The following is an 18,634-nucleotide window of genomic DNA, read 5'->3' on the forward strand; positions in this document are numbered from 1 at the left end:
GTGGACAAATGTAAGAAGTCACACAACACCAGGTTATAGTCCAACAGCTTTATTTGAAATCACAAGCTTTCGGAGCGCTGCTCCTTCTTCAGGTGAAGTGGAGCAATGCATAAAGACACAGCTTATATAGTCAGAGAATCATGTCAGATGTTTACAGGTAACCTTTCCAACTGCCATTTATCACACCTCGGCAGAGAGATAATCACAGCAGTCAAAGGTGTGAATGGTGTCCAAACAGGTCAGTCAGGGGAACATTACATCAAAGAACAATGAGGTGGGGTCACAAGGGGTCAAATATTGCAGATGCTGGGGTCTGTATGAAAAACAAAAAAAGACAAAAAACATTTTTTTTGGCTGGAAATCACAGCAGGTCCGGCCGCATCTGTGTAGAGAGAACAAGCCAATGTCGACTCGAGTCTGGATGACCCTGCATCAGGTGGGGTTACATGTAGCGTGACATGAACCCAAGATCTCGGTTGAGGCCATCCTCATGGGTGCGGAACTTGGCTATCAGTTTCTGCTCGACGATTTTGCGTTGTCGTGTGTTTCGAAGGCCACCTTGGAGAATGCTTACCCGAAGATCGGAGGCTGAATGTCCTTGACTGCTGAAGTGTTCCCCGACTGGGAGGGAACACTCCTGCCTGGTGATTGTTGCGCGGTGTCCGTTCATCCGTTGTCGCAGTGTCTGCATGGTCTCGCCGATGTACCATGTTCCGGGGCATCCTTTCCTGCAACGTATGAGGTAGACAACGTTGGCCGAGTCACATGAGTATGTACCATGTACCTGGTGGGTGGTGTCCTCACGTGTGATGATGGTATCTGTGTTGATGATCTGGCATGTCTTGCAGAGGTTGCTGTGGCAGGGTTGTGTGGTGTCGTGGTCGCTGTTCTCCTGAAAGCTGGGTAATTTGCTGCGAGCGATGGTCTGTTTGAGGTTAGGCGGCTGTTTGAAAGCGAGTAGTGGAGGCGGGGGGATGGCCTTAGCGAGGTGTTCGTCGTCATCGATGACATTCAGCCTCCGATCTTCGGGTAAGCATTCTCCAAGGTGGCCTTCGAGACACACGACAACGCAAAATCGTCGAGCAGAAACTGATAGCCAAGTTCCGCACCCATGAGGACGGCCTCAACCGAGATCTTGGGTTCATGTCACGCTACATGTAACCCCACCTGATGCAGGGTCATCCAGACTCGAGTCGACATTGGCTTGTTCTCTCTACACAGATGCGGCCGGACCTGCTGTGATTTCCATCCCAAAAAAATGTTTTTTGTCTTTTTTTGTTTTTCATACAGACCCCAGCATCTGCAATATTTGACCCCTTGTGACCCCACCTCATTGTTCTTTGATGTAATGTTCCCCTGACTGACCTGTTTGGACACCATTCACACCTTTGACTGCTGTGATTATCTCTCTGCCGAGGTGTGATAAATGGCAGTTGGAAAGGTTACCTGTAAACATCTGACATGATTCTCTGACTATATAAGCTGTGTCTTTATGCATTGCTCCACTTCACCTGAAGAAGGAGCAGCGCTCCGAAAGCTTGTGATTTCAAATAAAGCTGTTGGACTATAACCTGGTGTTTGACTTCTTACTTTAAACCTAATTATATTATGATCACTATTACCCACATATTCCCCCACTGAAACACACTCCACTTGCCCATCTTCATTCCCTAGGACTAGATCTAGCACTGCTTCCTTCCTTGTTGGGCTAGAAACATACTGATTAAGAAAATTCTCCTGTACACATTTTAGGAATTCTTCACCCTCCTTGCACTTTACTTGTTTTTCCCCACAGTCTATATTAAGGTAATTGAAGTCCCCTACTATTACTGGTCTATTATTTTTACATTTCTCTGAAATTTGCCTACAGATTGGTGCCTCTATCTCATTATTTGGGGGTCTATAGTAAACGCACAGCAATGTAACAGCTCCTTTTCTGTTCCTTAACTCTAACCAAATAGATTCAGTCCTTGAACCCTCTAGTATGTCGTCCCTCTGCAGGACTGTAATATTATCCTTGATCAGCATTGCCACCACCCCTCCCACCTTTTTCCCTTCCCTATCCCTCTGAATACATTGTAGCCAGGAATGTTACTTCCCATTCCTGCCCATGTTTAAGCTAGGTCTCCGTTATAGCCACTATATCATAACCCCATGTGGCAACTTGTGCCTGCAGCTCATCAACCTTATTTGTGGAACTCCTCATGCTGATCAGCTTTGCTTTTTTTCCTCCATCTAATTCCTGCTCTTCCTACACTATTCTTTATTCTGTTGCTGTTTGTCCCTCCTAGTTTTCTATGCACCTTGTCTCTCCTCTCTGCTGCTACGGCCTGGTTCCCCTCCCCCTGCCAAATTAGTTTAAACCCTTCCCTACAGCACTAGTTAACCTCCCCTTAAGGACATTGGTCCCAGCCCTGTTCAGGTGTAACCTGTCTGGCTTTATCAGCCCAATTCCCCAATTTATTCATGACGCTGCCTGGCAGAAACAAGACATTGTGCACCATTTTCAGAGTGCGAATGACCTATTGCCCCCATTGCGGTCATATGCTGTAATCGCAGCAATGTTTACCGGAACCTACTGCTGAGCAGCTAGAGCGTCCTCTGGAGTCAGGCGGTAGGCCCATTTTTAATTAGAATTAAACCTAGTTTTGTACGCTGCGACCAGCATAAGGTGGTGGCAAAGAGGACCCTAAATGTGAGTTCCTCTTCATTTTTGTGAGGCTGAGAGGAGTGCCCCTCCCAGCCCCACAAACTCAGCTTGGGCCATTGGCGCATCCCCGCCCCACACACCCATACCGGGGACCCCACTAGGGACCTAGCTTCATCTGACCTGGATGCCGGCGTAATATCTAGTTCATTTAAAGTCACACTTTAAAATCCAAAACTAATGGCACTGCCTTGCATTTCCCATAGTTCTGTCTCTTTTCTGGTTTCAAATATTTATTTACTTTTCTGTTAAAAGATACAATGGTCTCTGCCTGTAGCAAAGCATTCCAGGCTCCAACAACTCTCTGCATAAAGAAATGTCTTCTAACCTCTTTTCCAACTTATAACTTGATAATCTTTCATCACCGACTTCTAAATCAAAGGAAATAGTCTTTCCCTATTCACCCTTTCAAAATCCTTTTGTTACATCATTGTATAAATGGGGTGATTCAGGCAGCGAGAGAACCATGTTGGCCTTTATTGCAAAGGGGTTGGAGTATAAGAGTAAGGAAGTCTTGCTACAATTGTACAGGGCCTTGGTGAGACCACACCTGGAGTACTGTGCACGGTTTTGGTCTTCTTATCTAAGGAAGGATATACTTGCCTTGGAGGCGGTGCAATGAAGGTTCACTAGATTGCTTCCTGGGATGAGAGGGCTGTCCTATGAGGAGAGATTGTGTAGAATGGGTCTATACTCTCTGGAGTTTAGAAGAATGAGAGGTGATCTCATTGAAACATACAAGATTCTGAAGGGGATTGACAGGGTAGATGCTGAGAGATGGTTTTGCCTGGCTGGAGTGTCTAGAACTAGGGGGCATAGTCTCAGGATAAGGGGTAGGCCATTTAAGACTGAGATGAGGAAGAATTTCTTCACTCAGAGGGTTGTGAATCTTTTGAATTCTCTGCCCCAGAGGGCTGTGAATGCTGAGTCTTTGAGTATTCATGGCTGAGATAGATAGATTTTTGGACTCTAGGGGAATCAAGGGATATAGAGATCGGGAGGGAAAGTGGAGTTGAGGTCGATGATCAGCCATGACCTAATTGAATGGTGGAGCAGGCTCGAGGGGCCGTATGGCCTACTCCTGCTCCTACTTCTTATGTTCTTAACCAAGTTATATTACAAAAATACTTTGATTGGGAATGATTCTATGATATAAATGGAGTATTTGTTAGGGCAACATCACATTGACCAAGACACCTATTGTAGGAAAATACCTTCCAGATAGTGGCAGCACAGAGAAGGCGTCTGATTTAATTTTCACCATTAAGCCGAACATTTCTGTATAATGGAAAATGTAATGGATAGGATAGCACAGATTATAAAGCACAACTATTTTATTGTTCTTTGGAGATTAGAAATTTGTATTATCAAAATTCCACCAAAATTCTATAAACCCTAAAGCATATCCTTCATCGTAAATGGAAAAGCAAGCTTCTGATTATCCCAATGAATTCTATCGCCTACTTGTTTCAAATAGGTAAGACCTTCATGAGAAAAGCATTTGGCAAACTTTTTTTGGTTTGCAGAGGGAGAAAAGCCAGAAAGTCCAGCATGGTTTAGGTGATGTTGCAGAGAAAATCACCACAATTTACATCACGTTCCTTTGTAACCAGACGAAGAACTTGAAGACTGTCCTGTTGATCATAACTCAGTAATTATTGCATCTCATTTCTTCCTTTGTCATTGAATTGCTGCTCACTTCAGTATCTTATCTCCACTAATTTTCATATCAAGGCCAGAAGGAGAACCCAAGTTGGGATCAAGAAAAATGCAACTTAAAACTGGGCCAAAGCCAGCTGAAATGCAGTACGGATCCAAACAGAGGACATGCACCACACCACTTACTGAAAGTCAAGCGACTTCTAACAACTGGATAACATATGTCCTCTGAATGGAGATCCATACCATGTTTACCATTTGTTTCACAATTCCTTCATCTTTTACCATCAGAGCTGGGATACAGAAGTATAGAGAAAGGACTCTATACTGTTTAGGCCTTTTAGTAATCTGTTAGCACATCTGCTCTTGGGAATCGTTTTCAAAAAAAGCTCTGCTTGTTTTATTTTTGCAATTTAAAAATGGCCAATCTTCATTCCAGATGCATACGATCCATTATTTCCTGTCATGGCTCTCTTCAATATTTAGCCACATAAAGTGTATAATGTGTTACGACTTTACTCTGTGCTATGAAAATCTTATATAGATTTTTAATATTTTCTCTCTTTTACAAGCTTTTCAACTCACTGCTCTAATTACTTTTGACAGTAAAAGGCATTCACTGCAGTCACAAATCCTAAATAATTGATCTATTCATGGGCCTGCATTGCAGAGCACTTTTTTATTTTAAAAAGCATATGTAATCTATTGTGGAATTATTGGGCTCTTATTAAATTTAGTTGTCATTTAGAGGCTGACAAGTATAGAAATAGACAGAAATTAAAGAAACAGTTTAAATTGTATCAGTATATAAATTGTAATGTGTTTATTTTCTAAATGGTGAGAAGCTAGGAACTGTGGAGGAGCAGAGAGATTTAGGGGTCCAGGTACAGAAATCACTAAAAGCTAGTGGGGTAGGTACAAAAAATAATTTAGAGGGCTAATGGAACGTTAGCCCTTATCTCAAGAGGGCTGAAATACAAAGGGGTGGAAGTTATGCAACAGTTGTATAAAGCTCTGGTTAGACCCCTTCTGGATTACAACATTCAGTCCTGGGCACCACACCTCAGGAGGGAGATATTGGCCTTGGAGTGGGTGCAGTTCAGTTTCAGAGTAATTCTGGGGCTAAAAAGGTTAAATTATGCAGAAAGGTTGCATAGACTGGGCTTGTATTCCCTTGAGTATGGAAGATTAAGAGGTGATATCATTGAGGTGTTTAAGATGGTTAAAGGATTTGATAGGGTAGGCAGAGAAACCATTTCCTCTGGTGAGGGAGTCCAGAACAAAGGGGCATAACCTTAAAATTAGAGCTGGGCCATTCAGGGGTAATGTCAGAAAGCAATTCCTCACACAAAGGGTAGTGGAAATCTGGAACTCTTTCTCCCCCAAAAAGCAGTTGAGGCGAGGTCAATTTTAAAACTTCAAAACTGAAAATGATAGATTTTTGTTCAGCAAGGGTAATAAGGGCTATGGAACCAAGCTGGATAAATGGAGTTAAGATACAGATCAGCCATGAGCTAACTCAATGTTGGAACAGACTCGAGGGGCTCAATGGCCTATTCCTGTTCCTACGTTTCTAAAACTCTATAGGTACAGAAGGCAGTAGCCTTGATGGGCCCTTTGGAGAATGCCAGGAGAGGCACAAAGAATAGCAATGAGCTTATTCAAGGTTTCAAGATCTCTGCACTCTTCCAATTTTAGCCTCTTGCACATCCCTGATTTTAATTGCTCTACCATTGGCGGCTGTGCTTTCAGCTGCCGAGGCCCTAAACTCTGGAATTCCCTCCCTAAACCTCTCCACCTCTGCCTCTCTCGCCTCCTTTAATATGCTCCTTAAAACCTACCTCTTGGTCATTTGTCTGGATATCTCCTTTTGAGGTTCGGTGTCAAAAATGTTTTTATTGGTATCACTCTTGTTAAGTGCGTTGGGACGTTTTGCTACATTAAATGTAAGTTGTTGATTCAAGCCTGAGAAGTAATGCTGGGTGGGGGCAGTGATTGGCAGGGCAGGGGCAAAGTACCTGAGTGGGTAAAAATGAAAGGTGATGTAACAGGAAGGGGGAAGAGAGAAGGGACTGAGGGGGGGGAAAAAAGGGAGATAGGACTTTTGGGTTCTGGTCCAGAGTGGCAGCTAAAATGCACACGCAAATGAGCACAGAGGGAATTCGGGTTACATAGGCATAACAGAAATTAGGTGAGACATGGGCATGTCATGGTCATAAATAGAGGGCCGGGAGAAAATGATATAGAACAGTCCAAAGTTAAAATCTACGGCATTGGGATGAAGTTGTCTTGTAAACAGTGTGGATTCAGGAGCCATTCAACTAGCAGAGTAAAAGCTGAGTCACTGGTGGAGGTTGTCTAGTGGAATCAGAGGACTGAGGGAGGGCAGTAAATGGACTATGAGCCAAAAGAAGTTGATCCTGCCGTCCAGCAGAGATTTGTAGGGGGTTACTTGTTAGCAGTGAGCACTGTTCCATCTGCTGTCACAATTACCACACTGATAACCTCAGTTAAGGAGGCTATCAGTGAAAGGCTGACCTCCTGTCATACACCAGAGAACTGTTTATTAAAAAATAGATCACAAGAAATCAGAATGCCTTTCGCCCGTTTGTTGGACATAAAACGGGCTCAATTTATATGAATTTCTGGGCACAAGGTCCTGCACCTAATCTGCGCCAGCAGCAAGGCCACTTCCATATTAATCCTCACTGTTTTTAGGCGGACCTGGCGGCTGCATTAAATCAGCATTGGATGACCGTCAATATGCAAAGAAGGGTCCTGCGCCTGTTTCAGGAACCTTCTGCAAAATGCATGAAAAATTAGATGGAGTACGCACTGTGCAAGCTCCGACTAGTTTATCCAGTTCTGCAACAGTCTTTAAAAGGACCGATGGAGATCTGCTGAAGAAATGGTAGGATAGGGAAAGTTTACCACAGTAAGGTCCCAAGGCTTCACTCACCCCTTTACTGACTGCTCCTCTCTCAGCGTCACTCCCAATCACCATGTTGCTGCTGCTCCTGGTTCTGCAGAAAATGTTGGGACCCACGCCCACCCCACCCCCCGCTCCTCTTCCCCCACCCAAGTCCCAATTCCCCTGACCCCCCATTTCCCAGTCTCCCCGGAGCCCCCCTCTCCTGGTCTCTGACCCCCCACCCGCCATCTCCTAACTCCTAGTTTTCAGTCTTGCTTTCTCCTCCAAGTCCCCAGTCCCCCTGCACTGGGTCCCAATTTCCCAACCCCTAACCCCTGTTCACCATCTTTCAGTCCAGCTCATCTATCTCCCCTCCACCAGTCAGCTCCGTTTCCAGTTGCCCCCCTCAGCGGGTGTCGGCTCTGTGCCCTTAGTGGATGACGTCACGGAACAAGGAGTCGGGAGGGGAGGGGGAGCTACTGTGGCGTGAGGGGGGGGGGGGGGGGGGGCTACTGTTCGGAGCATTGCCCGGGAGATTCATGTCCCATTCCACAGGACATATGTTTGACACCTCTGGTTTAGACTGTCCCAAATCTATTTTACACATGACTCTAACAGCTAGCAGAGAAAGATTCAAACCCATGTACCATAGCTAAAAGGACATAGTGCCACCCAGCTTTCCAAACACGCTGAAGCCTGTTTGTAACTTTTCTAAACAGACTTTGTGACTGCCAAATATAGGGTTTTTAGGTCCTGTCTGAATGCGCAGAAAGTGGAATTGTGAGACCATCGTGTGGCACTATGGCTTCGAAACTAAGTTCCCTGCTTTGACCTTTCCTTTCCATCCAAAGAGTACAACAGCTGTAAAAATACTGCAATTTTCATGTTTGTTATTTCTACACTATGGCCATGAATCTTTCCTAAATAAAATTCCAAGTAACAAATATTTTCCATAACATCAACTGAACAAACTTAAAATCAAAACAGAAATTTATTTACATCTTTAAAAGGATTTCATACACATTGTTGTGAACATTCAATACCAACTGTGGAAAACACCGTACAAATATAAATAGGCTTTCTTCTGACTTCAATACAAAAACACTACAATCACAGATGAAAATTACAGTAAGGTTAGTTAAAATAAGCATCCAAATTTTATAAGACTTTTTTCAACATTTCTTCATTAATGCTGCATTTGGTAAAATGCAAAATTTGATGGGCTACAAATATTAATTTGAAACAACTATTCTGACCCTTGCTATCTTAATCTACTGTAATACTGTGACATTGAAACAATTCCTGATTTTCGTAAGCTCTTTTTAAATAACGTGTTCCAGGTTAATACTGTGCAGTCGACCCTGTTGCTAACGCACCTCAGTATTTCATACCTAGTGCAGGTCCATAAATTAGTAATTGATGGCATAATGTGTGCATCTTTCTCCTCATCACCTCATTACAATACTATTGGCATTGGTTTAAATACCCACAAATGCATTAATTGCACCCTCTGGGTAAACCCTATTCTGTATCCTATGGGTCTCATCAGTGTACTGTAGTTTCACTATCTGTTCTGATTAGGTGGTTAACTTCCAAAACAAGCACAATGAAAGGTGGATTCCTTATATGGAACTTTTTTCTCACGCTCCCTGTGATTACTGGTCTGTTACGGAGTCCTACTTATAACTGGCCTTCACTGTATTATGTTGACAATTGCATAATCAATGAATTCAGAAGAAGCAGTAACCTGTCAGTATCGACCTGCATTCCATCTTAGCACGTAGACTTCAGAATTAAATCTACACCGAGGTAAGCGTTAGGTTTCCTTTGACTATCGGGATCAGGCTCAAGACATGGGCCCAGTGGAGGCTGGTTAAATCTAAAGCCTGGAAGGGATACAATTCTGAAGTTGCCTCCCATACTTTTTATGATGATTATGTTCACTTGACATAAACCGCACACTCCAGCCTTGAACGTGAACAACTGAGGTAAGCAATTCACAAAACCAATTAGACTTCAAGCGTGAAACTAACGGGAATCGGCTCAGCCTGACAGCACGCACAACTAATCCAGAAAATGCGTTTCTCACATCCAACTCGTTGTGCAGGAATCGAATACTAGTCCCAATACGAATTGATACACAAACACTCAAAAGCATCCCTAACGACAGGTACAAAAGAGTTTACAAAAAAAATAAAATGTAACAATAAATCCTACAGGTTGGACTGAAAGGCCTGCTGCTGCTAGGACTGGGCAGTCACTGCCAGGGTGTTCACGTATCCATGTGTACACATCTCATTCTCTGAAATGCAATGTGTGAACTGCACGGGAGGACTCGAATACTTACGGACACGTCTCACACTGCAACATTGCTCCAGCACCTCGACGCAGTCACAGCACAGCCAGAAGACATTCTTGAACAGGAACACTGAGACCTGTTGGTCATAAATAAAGACAAGAAAGCACCTGACCACCAAGAGAGGGGCATTCACCGCGTAACCGGACAGGAAGCGGAACACGACGCACTTGTAATCCAGCTGCAATGACTTGAGTTCATAGAGCCAGAGCACCGGAATGAAAAAGGAGACGAAGTAGACGGCGGTGACCGTGTACTTGAGGTAAACGCTGGGGATCTGGCCGGCCAGCAGCAGCTCCATGAGAGTGAAGCTGTCCAGGAGGTCGAGGCATGTCCGGCTGTAATAGTGCTGCGCCCGGTGGCAGTTCAGGTCTTCGCTCACCGAGTTTATCAGCGTGTAGAGCAAGGGCACGGACGACATGACCACGATTTTGAAGCCGGTGGTGCCCAGGGGGACCTTGAGCTCGATCAGGTCGAGGATGGAGGTCTCCAGGATCAGCACCATTTTGGGCGTGCAGGCGATGACATAAATCAGCCAGGCCAAGTAGGCGAAAGCGAACTGGCCTCTGTCGGGCGCCGCCTTGTCGCCGGCTCCCCTCCGCTTGGCGTGCTTGAGGAAGAAGATCAGCCAGCCGGCTATGACCACCAGATCGGTGGCGATCCAAGAGCACCAGTACAGGTCGGTAAAAATAATCAGGTAGAAATCGAAAAGCCCCCCCTGGCAGAGCAGCAGCAAGAGGCAGAGGCCCTTGTAGAAGACGGTCCTGCTGGCGGCGGGCGGCCCGGGGCTGCTGGTGCAGTCCGAGGGGTTATCCAGGAATTGCCCCGAAGTGATGATGAAGGCTGGACGGGCTTTGATGTTGGAAGCGGCGCCGATCTCTCGGCTGAGACTGGCGGTCGAGGTCTGAGAGTTTCTCCTGAAGGAGCTGTTCCTGATGAAAAGAGAATCGTTCTCTGCCGCCCGAAGGTTTCCCTCCGCTACGGTCGCTGGTGGGGCGGCCGATCGAGAGCTCTCATTGCCGGCCGCAGTGCTCATTGTCTCCTCTCGCAAACCTTCCCTCGCCGGCGGCTCGGTGCAGCTCAGGCTGAGGCGGGCGGATCCCAAGGACAGGGATGGATTTGCAGGGAAGGGACTGCTGCCGAATCACCCAGTTAGGGGCACACACCAAAGTAGCCAGATTTAAAATACTCCAGCAAATTAGACGCATCAACACCCGGAGGCCATTTCAGAGCAGAGTGCACACTGTTAATGGGATTATCTACATCACAGCCGAGCTCTGGTGTTGGCGATCTCCCTAGTAACTGTCAGCTTTCACTCAGACATTGAACAGTGCGAGCTGACTGATAGTTTTGGTACATTGACTCTTTGCAGAGTGCTCCCTAGTGACAGGTCGTTGTTGAGGCCGGCTGTAGGCAGTCTTACCGATATATATTTATATTGCAGACAGTTTGCAACTATTATAAAAACCGTAACAAGATACATTTGCGTAATCAACCAATAAATACTTTGCAGTATTAGCTTCGGGTTTATATTCAAATGTTCCTTATGCCTTGGGTTCTATTTTAAAACTGAAGAAAATGTGAACCTCTTTTATAACCATTGAACAATCTATCCTGACAGCTCTCTGGAAGGATACTGGTTTTCGTGTTGGTTATGGACTTTGAAAATACTACAGTAGAAAGTGAGAAATTGTGACATTTTGCTTGAGAAATACACAGTACAATAGGCATTTGCTAAAGTACCTCATAACAGACTTATTCAGAAAATAGAAGAACAGCTGTTGAAGGGACGATAACTAAGGGATGGTGATGTAAGCCCCCAAAGTGTGGACTGAGTGATATACAAAGTCGACAACACTGGCTTGTTGTAAGAAAGACAGACCCAATAATTGAGGTAAAAATGGTTTATTCAGGCCTGGGGAGCTATGGCTCTTGCGTCCCAACACAAGGCTCCAACTCCACCGAATCTCTTGAGGTTTACACAGTTATACACATATTCCGAGACCTCCTACTCCAGAGGTCCAATCGATTTAAAAGTCTATACATTAATCACTAACTAGGTGTGCCTAACTTCTACAAGGTAACCAATAACATAAGTTTCACTTTTCACTGTATGGGCCTGTGGCCCCTCTGATTTCTTGGAAATGAGTCATCAGGTCATGTGATTTCTGAGAAACGAGACCCTCTCTTGACCACTACTAAGTTTCGTTTTTCCAGAAAAGGGTTATGTCATTGTCTCTTTTTGTAAGTTTCATCTCTCTAAACTGGTATGGTCATTTCTGCAATTAAACATACGAATAATTAGTACATTTCATCTTTAAACATTTTGCTGCGCAATTGCGTTCTACTAAACGTGCCCTGTTACGCTCATTTTTAAATCTTACTTCAGTCCCTCCTTTTGACCTTTTGGACAATTGTTCCAAAACAGTTCAACATGTATTTCCACTCCCTGGCCTTCTACCAGTCTAGGTTATACATGTATATGTCTTATTAATTTGGAGGCCGACTTCCCCCCTGTGGTATGGTGATCTTTCCTTTAGGGTGGGCTTTCCTTTATGCACTCCTTCCGGTGTAACCATTCCCGGGGCCCCTTAGACCCTGCACTAATGGTTGAGGCTTTTCTGCTCAAGCCTGTCCCTCATTCCCACGTGGGGTGTGTGACGTGCCAATTCGAGACTGTCATCACACACCAATCCTCATTCACCACCCTCCTTCTGCCACCTCCATCTTACGGTTGGCCGGCCCGGTCTTTAATTACCATGCCCAATTAATCCCATATAATTTAAGGGCTTCCCATCGCGTCTTACACCATTTGCCTTGGAGAGGCGGGGGGAGTTGTCCATTCTTAACATCGCTACCTGCCCCTCCTCAGGCTCTACTTCTTTCACCGCACCAATTTCGGCCTTACTCATTCTGGCACAAAGGCACTGGAGAAATAAAAATACACAATATATCAGAATAACAATCAAGAGGAATATCATTATGCCTTGTACCACCGAGGCGCCCAAAGTCCCCGACCATCCTGATCCCCAATTATCAAAATATGAGGAAGTGGGTGAGTTTCCTCTAATGTTGTACTAATGTCTTTTTGTTGTTTCTTTAAGCCTTCTTCTATTTTATGATAGTACTTTAAAATTTCCTTCGTTTCCTGCCGTAACTTCTGGCAAGCTTCCTCTAACTTAGGAATTGCCTTGGGCTCTGGTATGACATAAGTTTCAACCCTTTTTAGTAAGTCTCATATTATCAAATGACCAGGTTTTCCTATCTGTATAGGTATCTTTAGACCAATACAACGGTTTGGTTGGGGAATGGTATAAGCCATATCTTGATATTCATATTTCTGTTCAATTGTGGTGACACAACAGGTCCCATTGTTCCTTGATGCTACCCAGGTCCGGTGTATCCCCTTGGGTGAACCTCGAGGGTGCAATTGGTAATTTACGCAAATCCGCACTCGGATGTGTCTCCCTCGGTGGGGGGGGTGAGTGCACACCCATGTCCTTGCCTTGTGGTGGCACCCGTCCATTACCACCCCCCTTTAGGTTTCATTCTTCTGTTTATTATCTTCATCCCTTTCCCAAAGCGCCTTGGTAGGGACATCATGATATTTAACCCACTTTCCCTTTGTACTTCTCCTATATTAATCACGTCGTATCGGAGTTGTCCCCCTTCTGGGAATTGTGGGATGGCCAGTAGAAAGCCAATCATCTTAGTCCATGGGGTCAGACAATCACCTGCCCGGTGTACTTGTCCCATTTTACATTCCTTACATAGGCTTTTATTTGTGTCAATCCAAGGTTCCAGATCCTTATTAGTAATCCAATCAGGGATCTGTTCATTATTTATTTGCCTCATGTTATGCTGAGCATTCGACAATAGCCATGAGCCCTACGTGGCACATATTAGTTCCTTATCGGTTTGGTGAGAAGCATTATTAAGTCTATCAATAATTGTATTGATTGTTTCTGCATGGGGGGCTACTATCTCTTCCACCCCCGACAATTGCATTATTGTTTGGTTTCCCTGCCAGTGTCAATTGCCGGCTATTTCCAGTAGCTTGTTTTAGTAACTTCTCTATTTTTGCTTGTAATTCTTCTACTCCTTCGTTTACTCCTTCTATGTCCAAGCTATTAACTGTTGCTAACCCGGCCGCATACCCTGCTCCGGTCGTTTCCAATACTCCCCGTTTCTTACATCTTTGTAAGATAGATTTTTTTCTGTGGATCCTCTAATTGTTTTACCCACAGGGAGTTCCAGGTTTGTTTTGTATCTCAAAAGTACTCATATTAATGGCAAGCTTAGTAACTCTATGTGCTACACTAAAATACACCTCATCCTGTGTTCTCCTTATTACTAATCCCCCTTGATAATGGCAATACTTATGTTCATCCCTAGAATCAAGGCGAGGACGCTCCATCTCATTCCGGACGTCCAATGTTCCTGTAATTACAAAAAGGGGCTGGTCGTCACCAGCCAGTTAGAATTATTCTGCTCTTATCCATTTTATCAGTTCAAAATGCTGTACATCTGGTTCATTTCTTGTTCTGTGGCTCTGTCCCCAGACATACCTGAAGATGCAAACTATGGCATATAATATTATCATCATACACAGCCTATTATCATCATACACAGCCCTATCATTGATATATGTAGTAACTCCCCTTCCCATTCTTTATATCTTCTAGTATACTCCTCACTCTGTCAAAAAGGGCACCATCTCTGGTTTACTCATTGTCTTTCTTATATATTTTTAACTGAGTCCAGTGTTTCCACCTTCCTTTACCCGTCCCAGACCCATCTACATGAGCACATGTGTCATTATTCATTAATACTTCATAAGGTCCTGACCATCTAGGTGCTAGCCCTGGTTTGGCTGGTATTATTTCTGCTATCACTTTGCTATCTATTGCTAAGACCTCCTTCTGGTCGTCCCGTGTAGCCTGTTCTCGATCCCGTATAATCTGTTGGTCTTTGGCCTCATGTCTCTAACTATCTGTCCAGATTTATCTTTGGGTAACAGAACAGCTTCCCAAGCAGTCTCCCTGCCGTTTGAGACGGTGCTGCAATTAGTTTAAGATAACTTCCATTTATCAAATCCTAATTTTCCTTCTATTACTGTGGGGAAATATTAACTCAACATTAAGAAATTTACATTTATTAATGTCCAATATCTTTAAATTCTATTCAGTAATACTGAAGTTGTTGCTTGGTGAACTCAAACAGCTGTCAGTGGAAAGGGTTAACTCCTTCGCAGGCTTTTGAAGGTGGAGCTAAACATTATTGCGTCACTTCACGCAACCCAAAAAACATCCCTGACTGAAAGACAGTTGTGGTTTCACACTTTGATTCAACATGAACATTTGGGCTTCATTGGTCAGATTCCCTCTCTCAATTGCTCGTTTAGCTGCCCATCCTCTTGTGTGCTTTAATTTATTATTATGCACTCTTTGGGTAGGAGAGAGGTTCCTACTAATTCCTTGGTTATATTCTTGTGTCTTATGGGTCCTTCTCCTGGTGTCATATATCCCTGCCTACTCCCGCTATCATGTAATCAGACACCACCCCAAAGGCATTCCGACTATCTATATAGGTTTACACTTTTTCCTTTGGCTACCCCCCTTTGATCAAATCCTGTATAGGCTGGGCCATTTCTACTTTGTTTCCCGGGCCTGCCTGTTTGACTTATAATCTGGGGGTCAGTACACTTCATTCGCTTTAGGGTCGACTAAAGCTCCTACTTCTCGCAGTATATCTATCCCTAGGATTGTTCCTTCGGTGTTCTCGCATACCCACAACTGTGTAGGTATTATTATACATCCAATTTCTAGTAAGACTGTTTCGCTCTTATAAGCCCTGATTCTTCGTCCACCGATTCCTGCTATACTAACTGAAAGTTTCGTTCGGGGCAAGGGTAAGTCTGTCAATGCGATTGTGGCTCCTGTGTCTATTAACATTTTGCACTGTCGGCCCCCTACCAATGCATCAACAAACATCCTCGGATCCCCCTCCCCTCTCTGGTGCGGTCCCTTCCTGCTGCCATCCCTAGAAGCTTGCGAGCAATCAAAGCACGCAGCCAGTCCTAATGCCCCTCCCATCTGTTTTTGGGCATTTGTCTCTTCCCTTGTGTCACTATGTATCCTAGGTCGACTACTTCATCCTTCCCTACCTATACCTTTCTAAGGTTTAACTCTAGTCCCGCCTTCTATAAGGCTTCCAGTACCATAGTCAATTAAATATTGTAAAGGGGCCTGCCGCTATCAGATATTCTTGCGGAGTGGAGTTATCTTATTCAATTCGGACTACACCAATTTACATCAACCAGAATTTCACTGTGGCCACAATGAAAGTCTGGTTTTAATAGGTTAATTTACCTCATAACTTCAAGGTTAGATCTTAGACTGAAACTTAATCTTTCATTAAACAAACTTTTTGTTGCTCTTCTCAGTTTTTACACTCCAGCTTAACTTAAATTGTAATAGGTTTTTTTCATTCTGAGGGCACAATCTTATTTGCACACTTAAACTTCCAAAATCCCCGACAAGACAAAGGGGTTAAATGCTTTTACTTTAACACAGAGAAGTGGGTGGAGCTACAACACACAGCAGACAGTTCTTTTTCTTAACGGACAGATTTTCAGACAAAGGAATATTGTATCCTCTTAAACATTCCTAATCAGGAAAACATCCACACTCACACATTTTTATACAAACTGTAATTCCAGCATATGTCTAAGGTTCCTTTCATTCCTCTTGTTTTACTTGTCTCGGTACAGATGCTAATAACTTCCATGTTGGTAAAGCTTTAAGTTTATCTTTTCCTTCCTTTTTAAATCTGTGACTCAACAGCTTTCCCTAGTTTCCAAATCCCTGTTTGTTTTTTTTTCTTGCTGGGGTTTCAAATTGGTTCGCCTGCAAATTAGATCTTTTTCCTTCTTTATCTCTCCCTTCTGTTTCAATTCCTTACATTATCTGTTGCCTCTTTATCTTTAGCTCCTCCCCACCAAGCCTTTGGCTCTCTGCACTGTTTCTTTTTATTTTCCAGGAGTCGGGTTATAGAATCCAGGTCCCTTGAGGATTCTTCTTCCACCCTCTTAGTCATAACTAACTGCTACGTTTAATGCTTAATTCACGGTATTGGTGAATTAGGTTTGTACGCTACGTTGTTCGCCCCTATAGCGTCACCTTAGTTAGTTTCTTGCTTTCTGTTAGTCACTTCGTTTCGTTAGACACACACCAACCCTTTAGTTCCGAGGTTTCGGTACTGTGGGGTCTGTAGCTCCCGGCGTCCTACTTGATCCTGGCCGTCACGTGGGACTACTGTCCTCTTAATTCAGGCTCAGGCTAGGTGCTGGGGACAGACCTCACCCTTGTCCGTTCTAACCTCTATGACCGTAGGGTTTTATCTCATTCACTCACCACGGTGCACCCATTCATTCAATTGTTGAGATTTCGCCGTCTCACTGATAAAGAGGATTTCCCGCCTCCCGGGGTAGGGGTCTTTCCGCCCCTGTCGGTTTGCCGCCACACGGCTAAATGAGGATTTCCCGCCTCCCGGGGTAGGGGTCTTTCCGCCCCTGTCGGTTTGCCGCCACACGGCTAAATGAGGATTTCCCGCCTCCCGGGGTAGGGGTCTTTCCGCCCCTGTCGGTTTGCCGCCACACGGCTAAATGAGGATTTCCCGCCTCCCAGGGTAGGGGTCTTTCCGCCCCTGTCGGTTTGCCGCTATACGGCTTAGGGAACACCTTATCCCTATCTTTTTAACCGCCTTCAATTAAAGGGTGTCTTTCTCCTTATAGTTCTTTTATACGTCGATTCTGACTCAATGTCTCGCCAGCGATTAACCCCTAATTTTACAGGCGGTAATTAAAACATACTCACCCGTCTTAGGTTAACGCTGTCCGAGAGTCTGGTTCAGAACGCGCATCCCATCCTCGTCGCCAATTGATGTAAGCCCCCAAAGTGTGGACTGAGTGATATACAAAGTCGACAACACTGGCTTGTTGTAAGAAAGACAGACCCAATAATTGAGGTAAAAATGGTTTATTCAGGCCTGGGGAGCTATGGCTCTTGCGTCCCAACACAAGGCTCCAACTCCACCGAATCTCTTGAGGTTTACACAGTTATACACATATTCCGAGACCTCCTACTCCAGAGGTCCAATCGATTTAAAAGTCTATACATTAATCACTAACTAGGTGTGCCTAACTTCTACAAGGTAACCAATAACATAAGTTTCACTTTTCACTGTATGGGCCTGTGGCCCCTCTGATTTCTTGGAAATGAGTCATCAGGTCATGTGATTTCTGAGAAACGAGACCCTCTCTCTCTTGACCACTACTAAGTTTCGTTTTTCCAGAAAAGGGTTATGTCATTGTCTCCTTTTGTAAGTTTCATCTCTCTAAACTGGTATGGTCATTTCTGCAATTAAACATACGAATAATTAGTACATTTCATCTTTAAACATTTTGCTGCGCAATTGCGTTCTACTAAACGTGCCCTGTTACGCTCATTTTTAAATCTTACTTCAGATGGGAAGCAGAGAGTAGTGGTGAACAGATGTTTTACTGACTGGAGAGAAGTATGTAGTGCGGTCCCCCAGGTGTCGGTGTTAGGACCTGTGGTTTTCTTGTTATATATGAATGATCTGGACTTGGATATAGGGAGTATAATTTCGAAGTTTGCAGATGTGATGTAACTTGGCAACATAGTAAATAGTGATGACCAGGATAGTAGCAGACGTCAGGAGGACATAGACAGACTGGTGAAATGGGCAGACCCATGGCAGATGGAATTTAATGCAGAGAAGTGTGAAGTGATGCACTTTGGGAGAAACGTGCAGAGACTAGAAAAGCTGGGGTTGTTCTCCTTAGAGCAGAGAAGGTTCAGGGGAGATTTAATAGAGGTGTTCAAAATCATGTATGGCTTTGATAGAGTAAATAAGGAGAACCTGGCTGGAGGGTCGGTAAATTGGCCAGAAAAAGCAATAATCCTGAGGATTGGGA

General features: G+C 44.2%; 1 protein-coding gene across 2 annotated transcripts in view; it reads right to left on the reverse strand.

The window, feature by feature from the left end:
- tmem121b (transmembrane protein 121B) overlaps positions 1-11,167 on the reverse strand; it is a 53,574-nt gene extending 42,407 nt beyond the window's left edge. Inside the window, exon 1 of one of the 2 annotated variants that reach the window (XM_086008925.1) lies at positions 9,625-10,769. In XM_086008925.1, coding sequence (XP_085865051.1) covers positions 9,625-10,669 — 1,045 coding nt within the window. In that variant the 5' untranslated portion in view covers positions 10,670-10,769. Of the gene's footprint in view, positions 1-8,249 lie in introns of those variants that run through there. The other variant, XM_086008924.1, reaches the window with a different exon arrangement.
- Positions 11,168-18,634: the final 7,467 nt, after the last annotated feature.

The sequence above is a fragment of the Somniosus microcephalus genome, chromosome 16, assembly GCF_052327205.1.
Source record: "Somniosus microcephalus isolate GS21.2 chromosome 16, FLI_Smic_1.0, whole genome shotgun sequence".
NCBI classification, from domain to species: domain Eukaryota; kingdom Metazoa; phylum Chordata; class Chondrichthyes; order Squaliformes; family Somniosidae; genus Somniosus; species Somniosus microcephalus.